A 16,062-nucleotide genomic window follows, 5' to 3' on the forward strand; every position below is an offset into this window, starting at 1 on the left:
GTATGGAATGTCAGTGGTGGATTTTTCAACGATCAATTTCTTCTTCACTCTTGAATGTTGATGATTTCTCATTATCCTCACTGAAGCATTTTCTTTCCCTTTGTATTTCTCTGCCATCATTTTGATTAATTTGGCATTGCGGGCATGTGTTCTGTTGAAGGTGGTGTAGTAGGTGGATGTTTTCAGAAAACCGTCAATGGGTGTGTTTTCACTGATAATGCTGTTGTTGCTAAACTTTTCATTTTCCTGTACAGTTGGTGAGGCTTGAGTTCCTTGAGGACATTCTGACACTGAAAATCTCTTGGACAGAGAGGGTGATTCCGTGACAGCGGACAATTCTCTATCAGCGTTTATTGTGATGCGAAGGTTACATCCCTCTCCGATGTCTACTTGGTTTGGGTTGCAGGACGGAAGGAGTGATTTATTGGTGTCCATAGGACTGTCTTTGCATTTTGGTTTAAGGTAATGTTTACCAGAAATTGAGCATGATCCATGCTGATTAGGTGAAAGAAAGAGCTCACTGAGTTGCAGCCTATTATACAGGAAACTGTAGACTGTATCTTTGGCTTTTGAATCATCAGCCTGACATTCTTCAGTATTATCAGCTAAGTCACCACAGGTAGAAAATGTATTGGATTCATTTTGTTGATGTTGGCCAATTCCATAACATTCCCTGTCTTTCTGCAAAAGCCTTTCATGATTTTGCCTTGACATGACTCCAGGACAGAAGACCTTGACACTCATAACTTCCTCTGATGTTTCCGTACCACAAACCTCTTCACAAGCATCCATGATATCAGTATGGCTCTCATAAATGACTGGACACCTTGTTTCTGAGGGATTTTCGTTCGCCATTGTGTCATCCACTGAACTTACAGCATTTGTTTTGTTTTTCTCTGCTAAGACTGGTTCACACTTCAGTTCTCTGCTCTGTCTGTTTCCCTCAGCGATTTCAGGTACAATGTTTAGATTTTTTTCATATCTTATGGAATTTGGTTTGGAGCTTGCCTCTGTGTTCTGCTTGCTTGCATTAGAGTTTTCATTTAGAGCATCCTGAGGTTTTTCCTCTGTTGCTGAGTTAAGATTGGACCTCACCTCTGTTTCCTGCCGGCTTTCAGAGGTTGCAGTTTGGTTGACAGTCTGGGGAAGTAATGGAATCGGTGAGTCATTTTTCATTGCCATTTCATCTTGTGGTTCCACAGTAACTTTGTGCACATCCTCTTCCGTTTCTGTGAGACATGTAGTAGTGGATTCTGGGCTGCAAAGGTTCATGTCCTCTGGTTCCATATTGCCTGTGTTCCTCTCAAATTGGAGGGCCACAATTTCCTCCACAGCCCCACAGACAATTGATGGATTATGGGCTGAAATTTCTGGGATAGGTTTTGAACTCTGATCACCATTTGTGGTGTACTGGGGCAGATTATGTTGTCTCACCTGCTGCTGCATGTATGCACCACTGTCCTCATGAGTCTTTTGAGGACTGTTGCACATCTCAACTGAGTCTGTGCTGGACAAGCATCTTTTTATACTTCCTGGTTTACATAGCCGCCCAGGGTCGACTGCGGTGACCTTGTCATTTTGATTGAGTAGACACCTGGACTTCTGAAAATAGGTCGCATAAAAATTGGTTCTCTCTAATAATGTATTTTTCTCATCAAATGACAGATGTTGTAGAGAACCAATTTTTGCCTTCCTCTCCTCTTTGGTCAGATGAAAATATGGAGAATACTTCTGGAACTTCATTTTAAGCATTCTAGACGATGGCTGATTCTCAGTTGTAGGTATCACAGAGGATGGAGCTGAAATATTCACCAAAGTAGCAGTAGAACAATCTATTGGTGTATCAGGCTGGTATGGTTTTGGATCCTTCTTTTTTCCAGTTTCCCTGAGATTTTTCTCCTGTTTTGGTACATTTTGGACATTCTTATGCTCTGGCTTCACTGTCAATATGCAGACAGAGGTACTTGTTTGTTGACCGCTCTCTGACTCCATTGAAATCGATCTCTGCATGTTGTTAGTTTCTCGTGCCGACAATCTGGGATCCTTAATGACACGTGAAGAATAAACTATAGTAGAGACTGGTTCCAATGCACCTGTTGCAGATGTAGACTGTCGCCATAAGTTATCCTGGTTCGTGGACAGGGTGTTCGAAACTTGTTGACAAGACTGAACTTGGTTACCTAAGTGGGGTTTATTATGGTCAAATTGAGCTGTTCCAGCATGGCTTGGGATCTTTAAATGTATAGGATCAGTAACCAGTCCATTGTCTTCCAAGAAGGTAATTGAACCAGTGAATGGTGGTGGTAAAGGAGGAGCCCAGGAACTAAAGGGTGGTGGGGGCTGGTCGCAGGGACTAAAGGGTGGTGGGGGCTGGTCGCAGGGACTAAAGGGTGGTGGGGGCTGGTCGCAGGAACTAAAGGGTGGTGGGGGCTGGTCGCAGGGACTAAAGGGTGGTGGGGGCTGGTCGCAGGGACTAAAGGGTGGTGGGGGCTGGTCGCAGGGACTAAAGGGTGGTGGGGGCTGGTCGCAGGGACTAAAGGGTGGTGGGGGCTGGTCGCAAGGACTAAAGGGTGGTGGGGGCTGGTCGCAGGGACTAAAGGGTGGTGGGGGCTGGTCGCAGGGACTAAAGGGTGGTGGGGGCTGGTCGCAGGGACTAAAGGGTGGTGGGGGCTGGTCGCAGGGACTAAAGGGTGGTGGGGGCTGGTCGCAGGGACTAAAGGGTGATGGAGACGGTGTGGGTTGCACACAGGAGCTAAAAGGTGGTAGAAGTTGGGCACAGGAACTAAAGGGTGATGGGGGCTGGACACAGGAACTAAAGGGTGATGTGGGCTGGACACAGGAACTAAAGGGTGATGGGGGCTGGACACAGGAACTAAAGGGTGATGTGGGCTGGACACAGGAACTAAAGGGTGATGGGGGCTGGACACAGGAACTAAAGGGTGATGGGGGCTGGACACAGGAACTAAATGGTGATGGGGGCTGGACACAGGAACTAAAAGGTGTTGGAGGTTGGTCGCAGGGACTAATGGGCGCTGGGGACTGGTCGCAGGGACTAAAGGGCGGTGGGGGCGGGTCGCAGGGACTAATGTGTAGTGGAGGCGGTGGGGGTTGGTCACTTCCGTTGTGATACAATTGGTTTGCGATTGATGTAATGTTTTGGAAGTTCTGTTGATCAGCTCTTTGGAATGGGGGGTTTGTTCCAAATCCCTGAGATCTGTATCCAGGCAATGGACTTTCAGTTGTCCCAAAATGTTTGAATGTCACTGTCGCATTCTGACCTCTACCCACTCTTTGAGCCACGGTGCAGGTCTCCAAACATGCCGCTGAATCTGGGAAAGATGAAACAAAGCAATTATTAATACTACATGGGCTATAGTTTGCGTATATTAAATATAAAACATGGATCATCAGCTGATGATGAATATGCTGGAATAAATCTAGTCATTTCAACACAATCTGGTTATTGTAATTCCATACCCTTTGTTTTTGGCCCCAGTTTTACAGATGGAACTAGAGTGCTAGTCGGAGAAGAATTTACAGAAGGAACCAATGAAACCATAGCATATGGCAAACATTGCCTTGGTCTCTGTTTTAGCTCCTGGTGTTTGTTGTAGTCAAACAGGAACACCTGTAAACAGAGAATGTGTCAAGTCATGGTCATATGGTCACATTTCAAGTCATGCCTCAGAGCAGCTCTCTCTAAAGGAATGAACTTTGAAATATATTTATATATTGTATATACACACACAGAGTGTACAAAACATTAGGAACACCTGCTCTTTCCATGACATAGACCAACCAGGTGAATCCAGGTGAAAGTTATGATCCCTTATTGATTTCACCTGTTAAATCCACGTAAATTAGTGTAGATGAAGGGGAGGACACAGGTTAAAGAAGGAGATAGTTGAGACATGTATTGTGTGCCTTTCAGAGAGTGAATGGCCAAGACAAAATATTTAAGTTCCTTTGAACAGGGTATGGTAGTAGGTGCCATGCGCACTGGTTTGAGTGTATCAAGAACTGCAAAGCTGCTGGGTTTTTAATGCTCAAAAGTTTCTTGTGTATCGAGAATGATCCACCACCTACAGGACATCCAGCCAACTTCACACAACTGTGGGAAGCATTGGAGTCAACATGGGCCAGCATCCCTGCTGAATGCTTTTTCGACAGGGGGGTGAAACTCAATATTAGGAAGATATTCCTAATGATTTGTACACTAACTCATATATATATATATTGGCCACTCCTACTCCTTCAATAGTTTTTCTTTATTTTTACTATTATCTACATTGTAGAATAATAGTGAAGACAACAGAACTATGGAATAACACACATAGAATCATGTAGTAACCAAAAAAGTGTTAAACAAATCAAAATAGATTTTATATTTGAGATTCTTCAAAGAAGCCACCCTTTGCTTTGATGACAGTTTTGCAAACTCTTGGCATTCTCTCAACCAGCTTCATTAGGTAGTCAACTGGAATGTATTTCAATTAACAGGTGTGCCTTGTTAAAAGTTAAAATCAAATCAAATCAAATCAAATTTATTTATATAGCCCTTCGTACATCAGCTGATATCTCAAAGTGCTGTACAGAAACCCAGCCTAAAACCCCAAACAGCAAACAATGCAGGTGTAAAAGCACGGTGGCTAGGAAAAACTCCCTAGAAAAAAGAAAAGTTAATTTGTGGAATTTCTTTCCTACTTAATGCGTTAATGCGTTTGAGCCAATCAGTTGTGTTGTGACATGGTACGGATGGTATACAGAAGATAGCCCTATTTGGTAAAAGACCAATTCCATATTATGTCTAGAACAGCTCAAAAAAGCAAAGAGAAACAACAGTCCATCATTACTTTAAGAAATGAAGGTCAGTCAATACGGAACATTTCAAAAACTCTGAACGTTTCTTCAAGTACTGTCACAAAAGCCATCAAGCGCTATGATGGAACTGGCTCTCATGAGGACCACCACAGGAAAGGAAAACCCAGAGTTACCTCTACTGCAGAGGATACATTCATTAGAGTTACCAGCCTCAGAAATTGCAGCCCAAATAAATGCTTCACGGATTTCAAATAACAGATACATCGCAACATCAACTTTTCAGAGGAGACTGCGTGAATCAGACCTTCACAGTCGAATTGCTGCAAAAAAACACTACTAAAGGACACCAATAAGAAGAAGAGACTTACTTGGGCCAAGAAATACGAGCAATGGACATTAGCCCAGTGGAAATCTGTCCTTTGGTCTGATCAGTCCAAAGTTGAGATTTTTGGTTTCAACCGCCGTGTCTTTGTGAGACGCAAAGTATGTGAGCGGGTGATCTCCGCATGTGTGGTTCCCACCGTGAAGCATGGAGGAGGAGGTGTGATGGCGTGAGGGGGCTTTGCTGGTGACATTGTCTGTGATTTATTTAGAATTCAAGGCACACTTAACCAGCATGGCTAGCACAGCATTCTGCAGTGATTGCCATCCCATCTGGTTTGCACCTAGTGGGACAATCATTTGTTTTTCAACAGGACTATGACCCAACACACCTCCAGGCTGTGTAAGGGCTGTTTGACCAAGAAGGAGAGTGATGGAGTGCTGCATCAGATGACCTGGCCTCCACAATCACCCGACCTCAACCCAATTGAGATGGTTTCAATCAATCAAATACACATGTTTAGTAGATGTTATTGCTAGTGTAGCTGGTTTGGGATGGTTTGGGATGAGTTGGACCGCAGATTGAAGGAAAAGCAGCCAACAAGTGCACAGCATATATAGGAACTCCTTCAAGACTGTTTGAAAAGCATTCCAGGTGAAGCTGGTTGAGAGAATGCCAAGAGTGTGCAAAGCTGTCATCAAGGCAAAGTGGCTACTTTGAAGAATCTAAAATATATATATTTTTGGGTTACTACATGATCCCATATGTGTTATTTCATAGTTTTGATGTCTTCACTATGATTCTACAATGTAGAAAATAGTAAGAAGAAAGAAAAAAACCCTTTCCAAACTTTTGACTGGCACTGTATATACAGTGGGGCAAAAAAGTTTTTAGTCAGCCACAAATTGTGCAAGTTCTCCCACTTAAAAATATGAGAGAGGCCTGTAATTTCCATCATAGGTACACTTCAACTATGACAGATAAAATGAGAAGGAAAGAAATCCAGAAAATCACATTGTAGGATTTTTAATGAATTTATTTGCAAATTATGATGGAAAATAAGTATTTGGTCACCTACAAACAAGCAAGATTTCTGGCTCTCACAGACCTGTAACTTCTTCTTTAAGAGGCTCCTCTGTCCTCCACTCGTTACCTGTATTAATGGCACCTGTTTGAACTTGTTATCAGTATAAAAGACACCTGTCCACAATCTCAAACAGTCACACTCCACTATGGCCAAGACCAAAGAACTGTCAAAGGACACCAGAAACAAAATTGTAGACCTGCACCAGGCTGGGAAGACTGAATCTGCAATAGGTAAGCAGCTTGGTTTGAAGAAATCAACTGTGGGTGCAATTATTAGGAAATGGAAGACATACAAGACCACTGATAATCTCCCTCGATCTGGGGCTCCACGCAAGATCTCACCTAGTGGGGTCAAAATGATCACAAGAATGGTGAGCAAAAATCCCAGAACCACACGGGGGAACCTAGTGAATGACCTGCAGAGAGCTGGGACCAAAGTAACAAAGCCTACCATCAGCAAGGGCATTGAAGATGAAACGTGGCTGGGTCTTTCAGCATGACAATGATCCTAAACACACCGGCCGGGCAACGAAGGAGTGGCTTCGTAAGAAGCATTTCAAGATCCTTGAGTGGCCTAGCCAGTCTCCAGATCTCAACCCCATAAAAAATCTTTGGAGGGAGTTGAAAGTCCATGTTGCCCAGCAACAGCCCCAAAACATCACTGCTCTAGAGGATATCTGCATGGAGGAATGGGCCAAATACCGGCAACAGTGTGTGAAATCCTTGTGAAGACTTATAGAAAATGTTTGACCTCTGTCATTGCCAACAAAGGGTATATAAACAAAGTATTGAGATAAACTTTTGTTATTGACCAAATACTTATTTTCCACCATAATTTACAAATAAATTCATTTAAAAATCCTACAATGTGATTTTCTGGATTTTTTTTTTCTCATTTTGTCTGTCATAGTTGAAGTGTACCTATGATGAAAATTACAGGCCTCTCATCTTTTTAAGTGGGAGAACTTGCACAATTGGTGGCTGACTAAATACTTTTTTGCCCCACTGTATGTGTGTATTTACACTACATTACCAAAAGTATGTGGACACCTGCTCCATCGCACATCTCATTCCAAAATCATGGGCATTAATATGGAGTTGGTCCTCCCTTTGCTCTATAACAGCCTCCACTCTTCTGGGAAGGCTTTCCACTAGATGTTGGAACATTGCTGCAGGGACTTGCTTCCATTCAGCCACAAGAGCATCAGTGAGGTCAGGCACTGGTGTTGATTGACAGTCAGCTCACAGTCAGCTCACAGTCAGCGTTCCAATTCCTCCCAAAGGTGTTCGATGGGGTTGAGGTCAGGGATCTGTGCAGGCCAGTCAAGTTCTTCCACATCCATCTCGACAAACCATTTCTGTATGGACCTCGCTTTCTGCATGGGGTCATTGTCATGCTGAAACAGGAAAGGGCCTTCTCCAAAAGCACATAATCATCTAGAATATCATTGTATGCTGTAGCGTTAAGATTTCCCTTCACTGGAACTAAGGGGCCGAGCCTGAACCATGAAAAACAGCCTCGGACCATTATTCCTCATCCACCAAACTTTACAGTTGGCACTATGCATTCGGGCAGGTAGTGTTCTCCTGGCATCCGCCAAACCCAGATTTGTCCGTCGGACTGCCAGATGGTGAAGCGTGATTAATTCACCCCAGAGAATGCGTTTCCACTGCTCCAGAGTCCAATGGTGGGAGCTTTACACCACTCTGGCCGATGCTTGGCATTGCGCATGGTGATCTTAGGCTTATGTCCGGCTGCTCGGCCATGGAAACCCATTTCAGGAAGCGCCTGACGAACAGTTCTTGTGCTGACGTTGCTTCCAGAGGCAGTTTGGAACTCGGTATTCAGGTTTGCAATCGAGAACAGACTATTTTTATGCGCTTCACACATCAGCACTTAGCGGTCCCGTTCTGTGAGCTTGTGTGATCTACCACTTCACGGCTGAGGCTGTTCTACTGCCAATGTTTGTCTATGGAGATTGCTTGGCTGTGTATGCAATTTTATACAACTGTCAGCAACGGGTGTCGCTGAAATAGCCAAATCCACTAATTTGAAGGTGTGTCCACATACTTCTGAATGTATAGTGTATATTATATAAAAGATAGAGAATGACAGTGGGGAAAGATAGACAGAGGTTGTGTCAAAGAGCAGCAAGTGGGATTTGAACTAATGCAGACACCGTAGATATGTGTGCTGGAAGCTGCGGCATTACCACTAGACCAGCCAGGCCACTAAACTTACTGACGAGCTCAAAACTTGCTGAGACAAGCTGTCCCTCGGGACAGCGGGGTCTTTGGACACGTGACAATCGTAATTCACCGTTGGATCATGTGTGCTGATCCTTCCATAACATGGAGGTACTTTTTTCACCTTGCCAAAGAGAACCTATGGGAAGAAAAGCAAAAACATATGTTTTACTTGCTCAATGAATAGAAATAATAACAATTATCATATTGACGACTATTACCATCTAACCTTGAAAATGATGAGTATTTTCCCAGCAGGGGTCCCAGCAGGGGTCCCAGCAGGGGTGTTTCCGCTGATATTTTTCAGGGCCACATCAGCGTGCCTGTGCAAATAGACTCCATATGACGGGTTTCCCAGAGAGTGTTGATCTGTGTTCTCAACCTTCAGTCCGTGTTGATACATTTGCTTAGCTTTTTGGTCAGAGGTGACTAAAAAACAGAACCTCTCCTCCATTTCTCTGACGTGTCTATCCTTTAAACGCATTTCAGATCTGAGATAATAGGAACATGAAAGCAAATGACTGGTCGACAGGGTTAGATGTATCACACAGTGTTCTGAAATTAAATAGAACACCAACTCTACATATATTAGTGATTCCCTCATTAGGCAATTTAGAGATCCTGCAAAGTAGGCATAAAAAGATAATTGGTAAAACTAGGAAATTATGAATGTGCAATTTCCACACACAGGCATACTTCAACTTCAAAGAGAACACTTGATAGGGGATAACAACACCCTCTTTACTTGATAGGGGATAACAACACCCTCTTTACTTGATAGGGGATAACAACACCCTCTTTACTTGATAGGGGATAACAACACCCTCTTTACCTGATAGGGGATAACAACACCCTCTTTACTTGATCACCCTCTTTACTTGATAGGGGATAACAACACCCTCTTTACTTGATAGGGGATAACAACACCCTCTTTACTTGATAGGGGATAACAACACCCTCTTTACCTGATAGGGGATAACAACACCCTCTTTACCTGATAGGGGATAACAACACCCTCTTTACCTGATAGGGGATAACAACACCCTCTTTACCTGATAGGGGATAACAACACCCTCTTTACTTGATAGGGGATAACAACACCCTCTTTACTTGATAGGGGATAACAACACCCTCTTTACTTGATAGGGGATAACAACACCCTCTTTACCTGATAGGGGATAACAACACCCTCTTTACTTGATAGGGGATAACAACACCCTCTTTACTTGATAGGGGATAACAACACCCTCTTTACTTGATAGGGATAACAACACCCTCTTTACTTGATAGGGGATAACAACACCCTCTTTACTTGATAGGGGATAACAACACCCTCTTTACTTGATAGGGGATAACAACACCCTCTTTACTTGATAGGGGATAACAACACCCTCTTTACTTGATAGGGGATAACAACACCCTCTTTACTTGATAGGGGATAACAACACCCTCTTTACTTGATAGGGGATAACAACACCCTCTTTACTTGATAGGGGATAACAACACCCTCTTTACTTGATAGGGGATAACAACACCCTCTTTACTTGATAGGGGATAACAGCACCCTCTTTACTTGATAGGGGATAACAACACCCTCTTTACTTGATAGGGGATAACAACACCCTCTTTACTTGATAGGGGATAATAACACCCTCTTTACTTGATAGGGGATAACAACACCCTCTTTACTTGATAAGGGATAATAACACCCTCTTTACTTGATAGGGGATAACAACACCCTCTTTAGAGGATGATAACAAAGCAATATAAAATGATATTAGATAGTCAGATGTTGCTGGAAACCATATGTTTGATACCATTCCATTGATTCCATTCCAGCCATTATTATGAGCATTCCTCTCCTCAGCAGCTTCCACTGATGTACATATTCATATCATGTTTCAGTACAGAGTTGTATATGCATATAGCACATGCATTCAGTTCTTGTGAAGATATGCACTAATGCCATTGAACAACATGTTGATTGTCACCTTTTTTCAAAGAACTCTCGCAGTAGCTCCTCGTTGTGTATTAGGGTGACATCATCCCACTGCCAGCTGAAGGATATCTCTTTGCCCATGTCCAATCGGGACTCATTCAGAGTTGTCTGTATCAGACTATAGTCCCTGCTCTCTTTGAGGCAGACATCCAAAAGAGCTGGTCAAAAAGAGATGCACATGGACAGGATACAATGTAATTCAACCATCCAACAAAAATACATGGCAAAACACTCTGAACTTTAATTCACAAATCAATAGTTTTAGCATTATTGTTATTGTTGATAATAAATTGAATTTATATCACACTTTTTCAAGTGCTAAAAGCATTGTAGAGCGTGGCACTGACTTTATGAGCTATCAGATTATATTATTCAGATTATATTGACATGGGTTCTGAATGTGATTATATGTTTCTCATACCTTTTCCATCTCCCCTCTTCCTCCTGGGAATGGTGAAATTCCTCAGGGGCGGAGCTCCTATTGCCTGGGAAGAGCTCACGGTTTGAGCTCCTATTGCCTGGGAAGAGCTCACGGTCAAAGCTCCTATTACCTGGGAAGAGCTCACGGTCAAAGCTCCTATTACCTGGGAAGAGCTCACGGTCGGAGCTCCTATTACCTGGGAAGAGCTCAGGGTCAGAGCTCCTATTACCTGGGAAGAGCTCAGGGTCAGAGCTCCTATTGCCTGGGAAGAGCTCAGGGTCAGAGCTCCTATTGCCTGGGAAGAGCTTCGGGATGGAAGTGCCATCTCTCTCTTGCTACCGAGTGTCTCCATGGTGCTGGCCTAATCCAGAACATCACCCTGTTAAAAGTCCACACATCAGATCACAGCCAAGAGGACCGGACAACTTCTTCTTACTACAAAAACTGTTAAAACACCATTTTGTATTTTCTCAATCTGGAATGCTGTCATGGCATGTTTTTGTATGAGGCACACTTCCCCATTTCTGAGTAACATGAGAACTTGATTGTGCAAGCATTCAAAAAACTGCCAATTAGTATGTTGTTAAGTCAACCTTCTTCCCCATTTCCAAACAAAAATTGGTGCCAATGCTCAGGTATACTTACGGTTTGCATATCCAATCGTGGTCAGTGGTAGTATTTACCCTCATTCATCGAGATATAGTATACTGTATTGATTTACAAAGTACTGGATTCACAGCAGAATAACAAGGTGCCCAAAACGGCAACCTTATCTATCAGATTTTTCGATGATCTCGCTTAGCTCACGTAAATAATTAGTTTTTCTTCCTTGTCGAGGGCAAAGTTACTGGCACATGCTTGAGCGGATCAGAATCTGAATGTAAATATGTGTAGTTCTAATATCTCACCCGGTCTCAATAATGTCTACCCATTCCTGGAACATGTATGGTGTATCCAAAGTCACTGTGTTGTCTCAGTTGACCTTTAACCTTCCCTTCTGATAAGTCTCTCAGCCTCCATTTGCTTGTTTTAACATCATGTGACCCACGTGACCATATACAGACAAGTATTTGGAGCAAAACAGATTCAACATGACAGATTCAACTTGAGGCCAAAGGTTGTACAACACTGTCTATAACTGTGGAAATAAGCCAAATTGGTTAATGCAGACAGATCGTAAACTACACTTACAGAAAAACCACATGCTTTCACATGTGGAAAATCACATGTTTTCACATGTGGAAAATCACATGCTTTCACAAGTGGAAAATCACATGCTTTCACAAGTGGAAAATCACATGCTTTCACAAGTGGAAAATCACATGTTTTCACATGAAATGTCACACTTGAAGTCATGTGGAAACATGTGTTTTTGGAAAACTTCATATGATTTCACATGTTGCTTTACATGTTATCACATTACCTTCACATAAGATCCCACGAAAACATGTTTTTGGAACACTTCACATGTTCACATGTGAAATTCAGGTGGTTTTTCCCGTAAAGTCAAATCAAAGGTTTGCTTCTATGTATTGAGCAACAAATCCGCTATCACCAAAATCTGCTCCAAAACCAAAATATCTCTGGAAATGGAACAGTGATATCGACCTGCGTGTGAGCCTCTGATGCAAGAAACCACTCAAACTGAAATCACACAAAAAAGTGTTTCCTTTTAATTAGATATTATAAACAAAGTAAACAATTCTTCAAAAAATATGAAGAAGTAGGTAATCCAGTCAAAACAGCCATCCAACGCTAAAATGAAGAAGTAAGCAGTCTTTTTTTTAACTGGAAATGTCGAAAGTGAGCTCAGCCTCACAGGACTGGTTCCATGTGTATGAAACAAGTACTGCACAGACTGTTCTTTGACAATCAGACGGCAAACAAGTTTGATGGCAAACAAGTTTAGCAGGTTTTTTTTACACTTGTTCCCCCTGAATACTTTTCGACCATGAACTTTGAGGCATGCATTCCAACAGCTTCATCTATGAGGCTGGTTGAAACGGGCATGAAACTGTTTCACCCAGACTACCTGCACTATCTTTATTGAGCCCTTTTTGCACCAACTCTTTTGATTCATCACATAAACAGTAAAAGCAGTGTATCTGCTGTTACTATCATCTACTGCTGCTACTATTATCTATGCCGTTGCCTAGTCACCTATTATGTTTATATCTACCTCAATTACCTCATACACCTGCACATCAACTCGGTACTGGTACCCCGTGTATAGAGCCAAGTTATCCTTACTCATTGTGTATTTATTATTCTTTTTCTATTATTTTTGGGAAGGGCAGTAAGCATTTCACTGTTAGTCGACATCGATTGTACTTGTAACATGCTACGTAAACAACTTGATTTGAAATGACTTGGAAGGAAAAGGCACGACTCTCGCTTCACAATTAAAAACCTGATGTTTTATTTTCGAATTCGTGTTTTAAACATTTGTTTTATGTTTTAAACTTGAGTTAGAAAATAAAACATCACGTTTTGAGTGAGCGTTGTGCCTTTTCCTTCCAAATGCTCTAATTTTTGGTTGCACCTTGTCACATGTTGGTTAAGCACCTCTCCATAAATCATAAATCACCCCATCTCAAGACAAACTGTAGACCTGTACTTATACTGACTGCAGAGTGTGCATCAGTAAAACCTTGATGTTTTTGTTCGACCATCATACATCATGTTTAATCTTTTAATGAAGATACACGAAAGATGAAAAAAAGCTCAACAAAATAAGCAGGAAATGACTGAAGCAGTGAAGTCATGCTGTTCTCTTACCATACTCAGAATTGTGGATAAAAATCTTCAAGCTTGTCTCAGATGCATTTGTCACTCAAATGTGAGTGTCATACAATTTATACTTGCAATTTAAGGGGACACTCTGCAAAGGGTTACTGCAGGAGGAAATGGCTTGACCTCAAAGTCACATGCTCAGTTGCAAAGGCTCAGGAAGTCCCCGCCACTGCTACAGCTCACACCTCCTATAGCTGCATATATATGTTCTTACCACAAAGACTAATATATTCTACTGAAAGACAACAAAATGAAGCCATAATTTTCCAATCCTGTTCATATACAGCTGACAGATTTGGTTTTGACTGAATACACAATCAATTGCCCTTTAATTGTTGTTAAATAGCTTTTCATCATTTTATAATAGTTCCCCTATATTGAACAACATGTTGAATCATGAAGAATATACTGATCTGAAGGATAAGCACTGCAGCACACTGACCTACACACATACACTAACATCATGGGTGGTATGCTAATTACAACAGCTATAATAGTCAACTCCAGACAGTGTTGGCAAACTGCATGTAATTCAGCTATTAATTTAACTACATTTTACAGTAGCTTGGTGTTAGTTCAACTCAATTCAAATGTTGGTATTTTTTTCAGTAGTTCATTATTTTGTAGCCATGTAGCGGTGTAGCTGACTACTGGAACTACACACGACTGTTTTACCATGTAGCGGTGTAGCTAACTACAGGAACTACACTCTACTTTTATAGCTAAAATAAAATAATGGATGAAATAGGCAATAATTTTCTTTATTTTTCGGCATCAGGCCTAATTCTCCCTTGAAAAATAGGTTTTGCGTTTAATTAAGCTAAATTGCACATTCTGCTAACATCTGATTCCAGAGTGATCTGTTCTTGAAATTTGTAGTCGATAACATATCAGGTTTAGATATGATAATTTTTCACAAAGTAGTTTGGAGGTAGTGAACTACCTTTTCAAAGTAAGTTTAGTTAAATAAACTCTAGCTTTAGTGTAGCTTAACGTCTTCCAGTGTGAAGTTATTGGTTGCTTGGTTAACTCTTTTTTCAGAGTAGCTTCCTCAACACTGACTAGAGATGGGCGTATGTGATATAATTATGGACGCACAATGATAAAAAGCACCAAAACTGAGGCCTCTCTTTATAGTGTGACCTTTTGTGTATTTACATGGTGGTTACAGGGCCTACAGAAAGGATTCACACCGCTTGACTTTGTCCACATTTTGTTGTGTTACAGACTGAATTTTAAAATGGATTCAATTGAGATTTTGTGTCACTGGCCTACACACAATATCCCCATAATGTCAAATTGGAATCATATTTTTAGAAATTGGTAAAAAATGTCAAGCTGAAATGTCTTGAGTCAATAAGTATTCAACTTTAAAAAAAAACCTTTGTTACGGCAATCCTAAATAAATAAGTGTAAAAATGTGCTTTACAAGTCACATAATAAGTTTCATGGACTCTGTGTGCATTAATAGTGTTTAACATGATTTTTTAATGGCTACTTCATCTCTCTACCCCTTTGCACCCTACACTTTATCTGCAAGGTCCCTCAGTCGATCACATTTCAAACACAGAATCAACCACAAAGACCTTGGAGGTTTTTAAATGCCTCGCGTTGAAGGGCACCTATTGTTATAAATATGTATTTTTTAAGCAGATATTGAATATCCCTTTGAGCATGGTGAAGTTATTAATTACACTTATGATAGTGTATCAATACACCCAGTCACTACAAAGATACAGGTGTCCTTTATAACTCAGTTGCCGGAGAGGAAGGAAACCTCTCAGGGATTTCACCATGAGGCCAGTGGTGACTATAAAACAGTTACAGAGTTTACAATACTAACCTAAATGACAGAGTGAAAAGAATAAAAATATTCCAAAACATGCATCCTGTTTTCAATAAGACACTAAAGTAAAACTGCAAAAAATGTGACAAAGAAATTAACTTTATGTCCTGAATACAAAGCGTTATGTTAGGGACAAATCCAACACATCATTAAGTACCACTCTCTATATTTTCTAGCGTGGTGGTGGCTGCATCATGTTATGGGTATGCTTGTCATCTGCAAGGACTAGGGAGTTTTTGGGGGAATGAAAACAAACAGAATAGAGCTAAGCACAGGCAAAATCCTAGAAGAAAACTTGGTTCAGTCTGCTTTCCAACAAATATTGGAAGACAAATTCACTTTTCAGCAGGACAATAACCTAAAACATAAGGCCAAATATACACTGGAGTTGCTTACCAAGATGACATTAAATGGTCCTGTATGACCTAGTTACAGTTTTGATGTAAATCGGCTTGATAATCTTTGGCATGACTTGAAAATGGCTGTCCAGCAAATCGACAACCAACTTGACAGAGCTTCAAATCAAA

General features: G+C 41.4%; 2 protein-coding genes across 2 annotated transcripts; one reads left to right on the forward strand and one right to left on the reverse strand.

The window, feature by feature from the left end:
• Positions 1–1,151: 1,151 nt before the first annotated feature.
• On the forward strand, positions 1,152–3,127 carry LOC124047728 (protein RNA-directed DNA methylation 3-like). Its single transcript, XM_046368032.1, has 2 exons — positions 1,152–1,160; positions 2,279–3,127. Exons 1-2 carry the CDS (start codon positions 1,152–1,154, stop codon positions 3,125–3,127), a joined length of 858 nt encoding a protein of 285 aa, XP_046223988.1.
• A 4,841-nt stretch (positions 3,128–7,968) lies between these two features.
• On the reverse strand, positions 7,969–13,791 carry LOC123989482 (protein TASOR). Its single transcript, XM_046290524.1, has 5 exons — positions 13,675–13,791; positions 10,897–11,275; positions 10,468–10,633; positions 8,706–8,967; positions 7,969–8,615 (listed from the first exon to the last, which is right to left on the reverse strand). The coding sequence occupies exons 2-5, from the start codon at positions 11,246–11,248 to the stop codon at positions 8,445–8,447; spliced, it is 951 nt and encodes a 316-aa protein (XP_046146480.1). The 5' UTR covers positions 11,249–11,275; positions 13,675–13,791; the 3' UTR covers positions 7,969–8,444.
• Positions 13,792–16,062: the final 2,271 nt, after the last annotated feature.

Source organism: Oncorhynchus gorbuscha, linkage group LG11, assembly GCF_021184085.1.
Source record: "Oncorhynchus gorbuscha isolate QuinsamMale2020 ecotype Even-year linkage group LG11, OgorEven_v1.0, whole genome shotgun sequence".
Classification (NCBI taxonomy): Eukaryota; Metazoa; Chordata; class Actinopteri; order Salmoniformes; family Salmonidae; genus Oncorhynchus; species Oncorhynchus gorbuscha.

Coding starts and splice junctions, on each gene's coding strand:
- LOC123989482 (XM_046290524.1), bottom strand. CDS start 11,248: ATGGAGACACTCGGTAGCAAGAGAGAGATGGCACTTCCATCCCGAAGC. Junction 8,968..10,467: donor CGAGAGTTCTTTGAAAAAAG/GTGACAATCAAC, acceptor CTATTATCTCAG/ATCTGAAATGCGTTTAAAGG. Junction 8,616..8,705: donor AAATACTCATCATTTTCAAG/GTTAGATGGTAA, acceptor TTCTTCCCATAG/GTTCTCTTTGGCAAGGTGAA.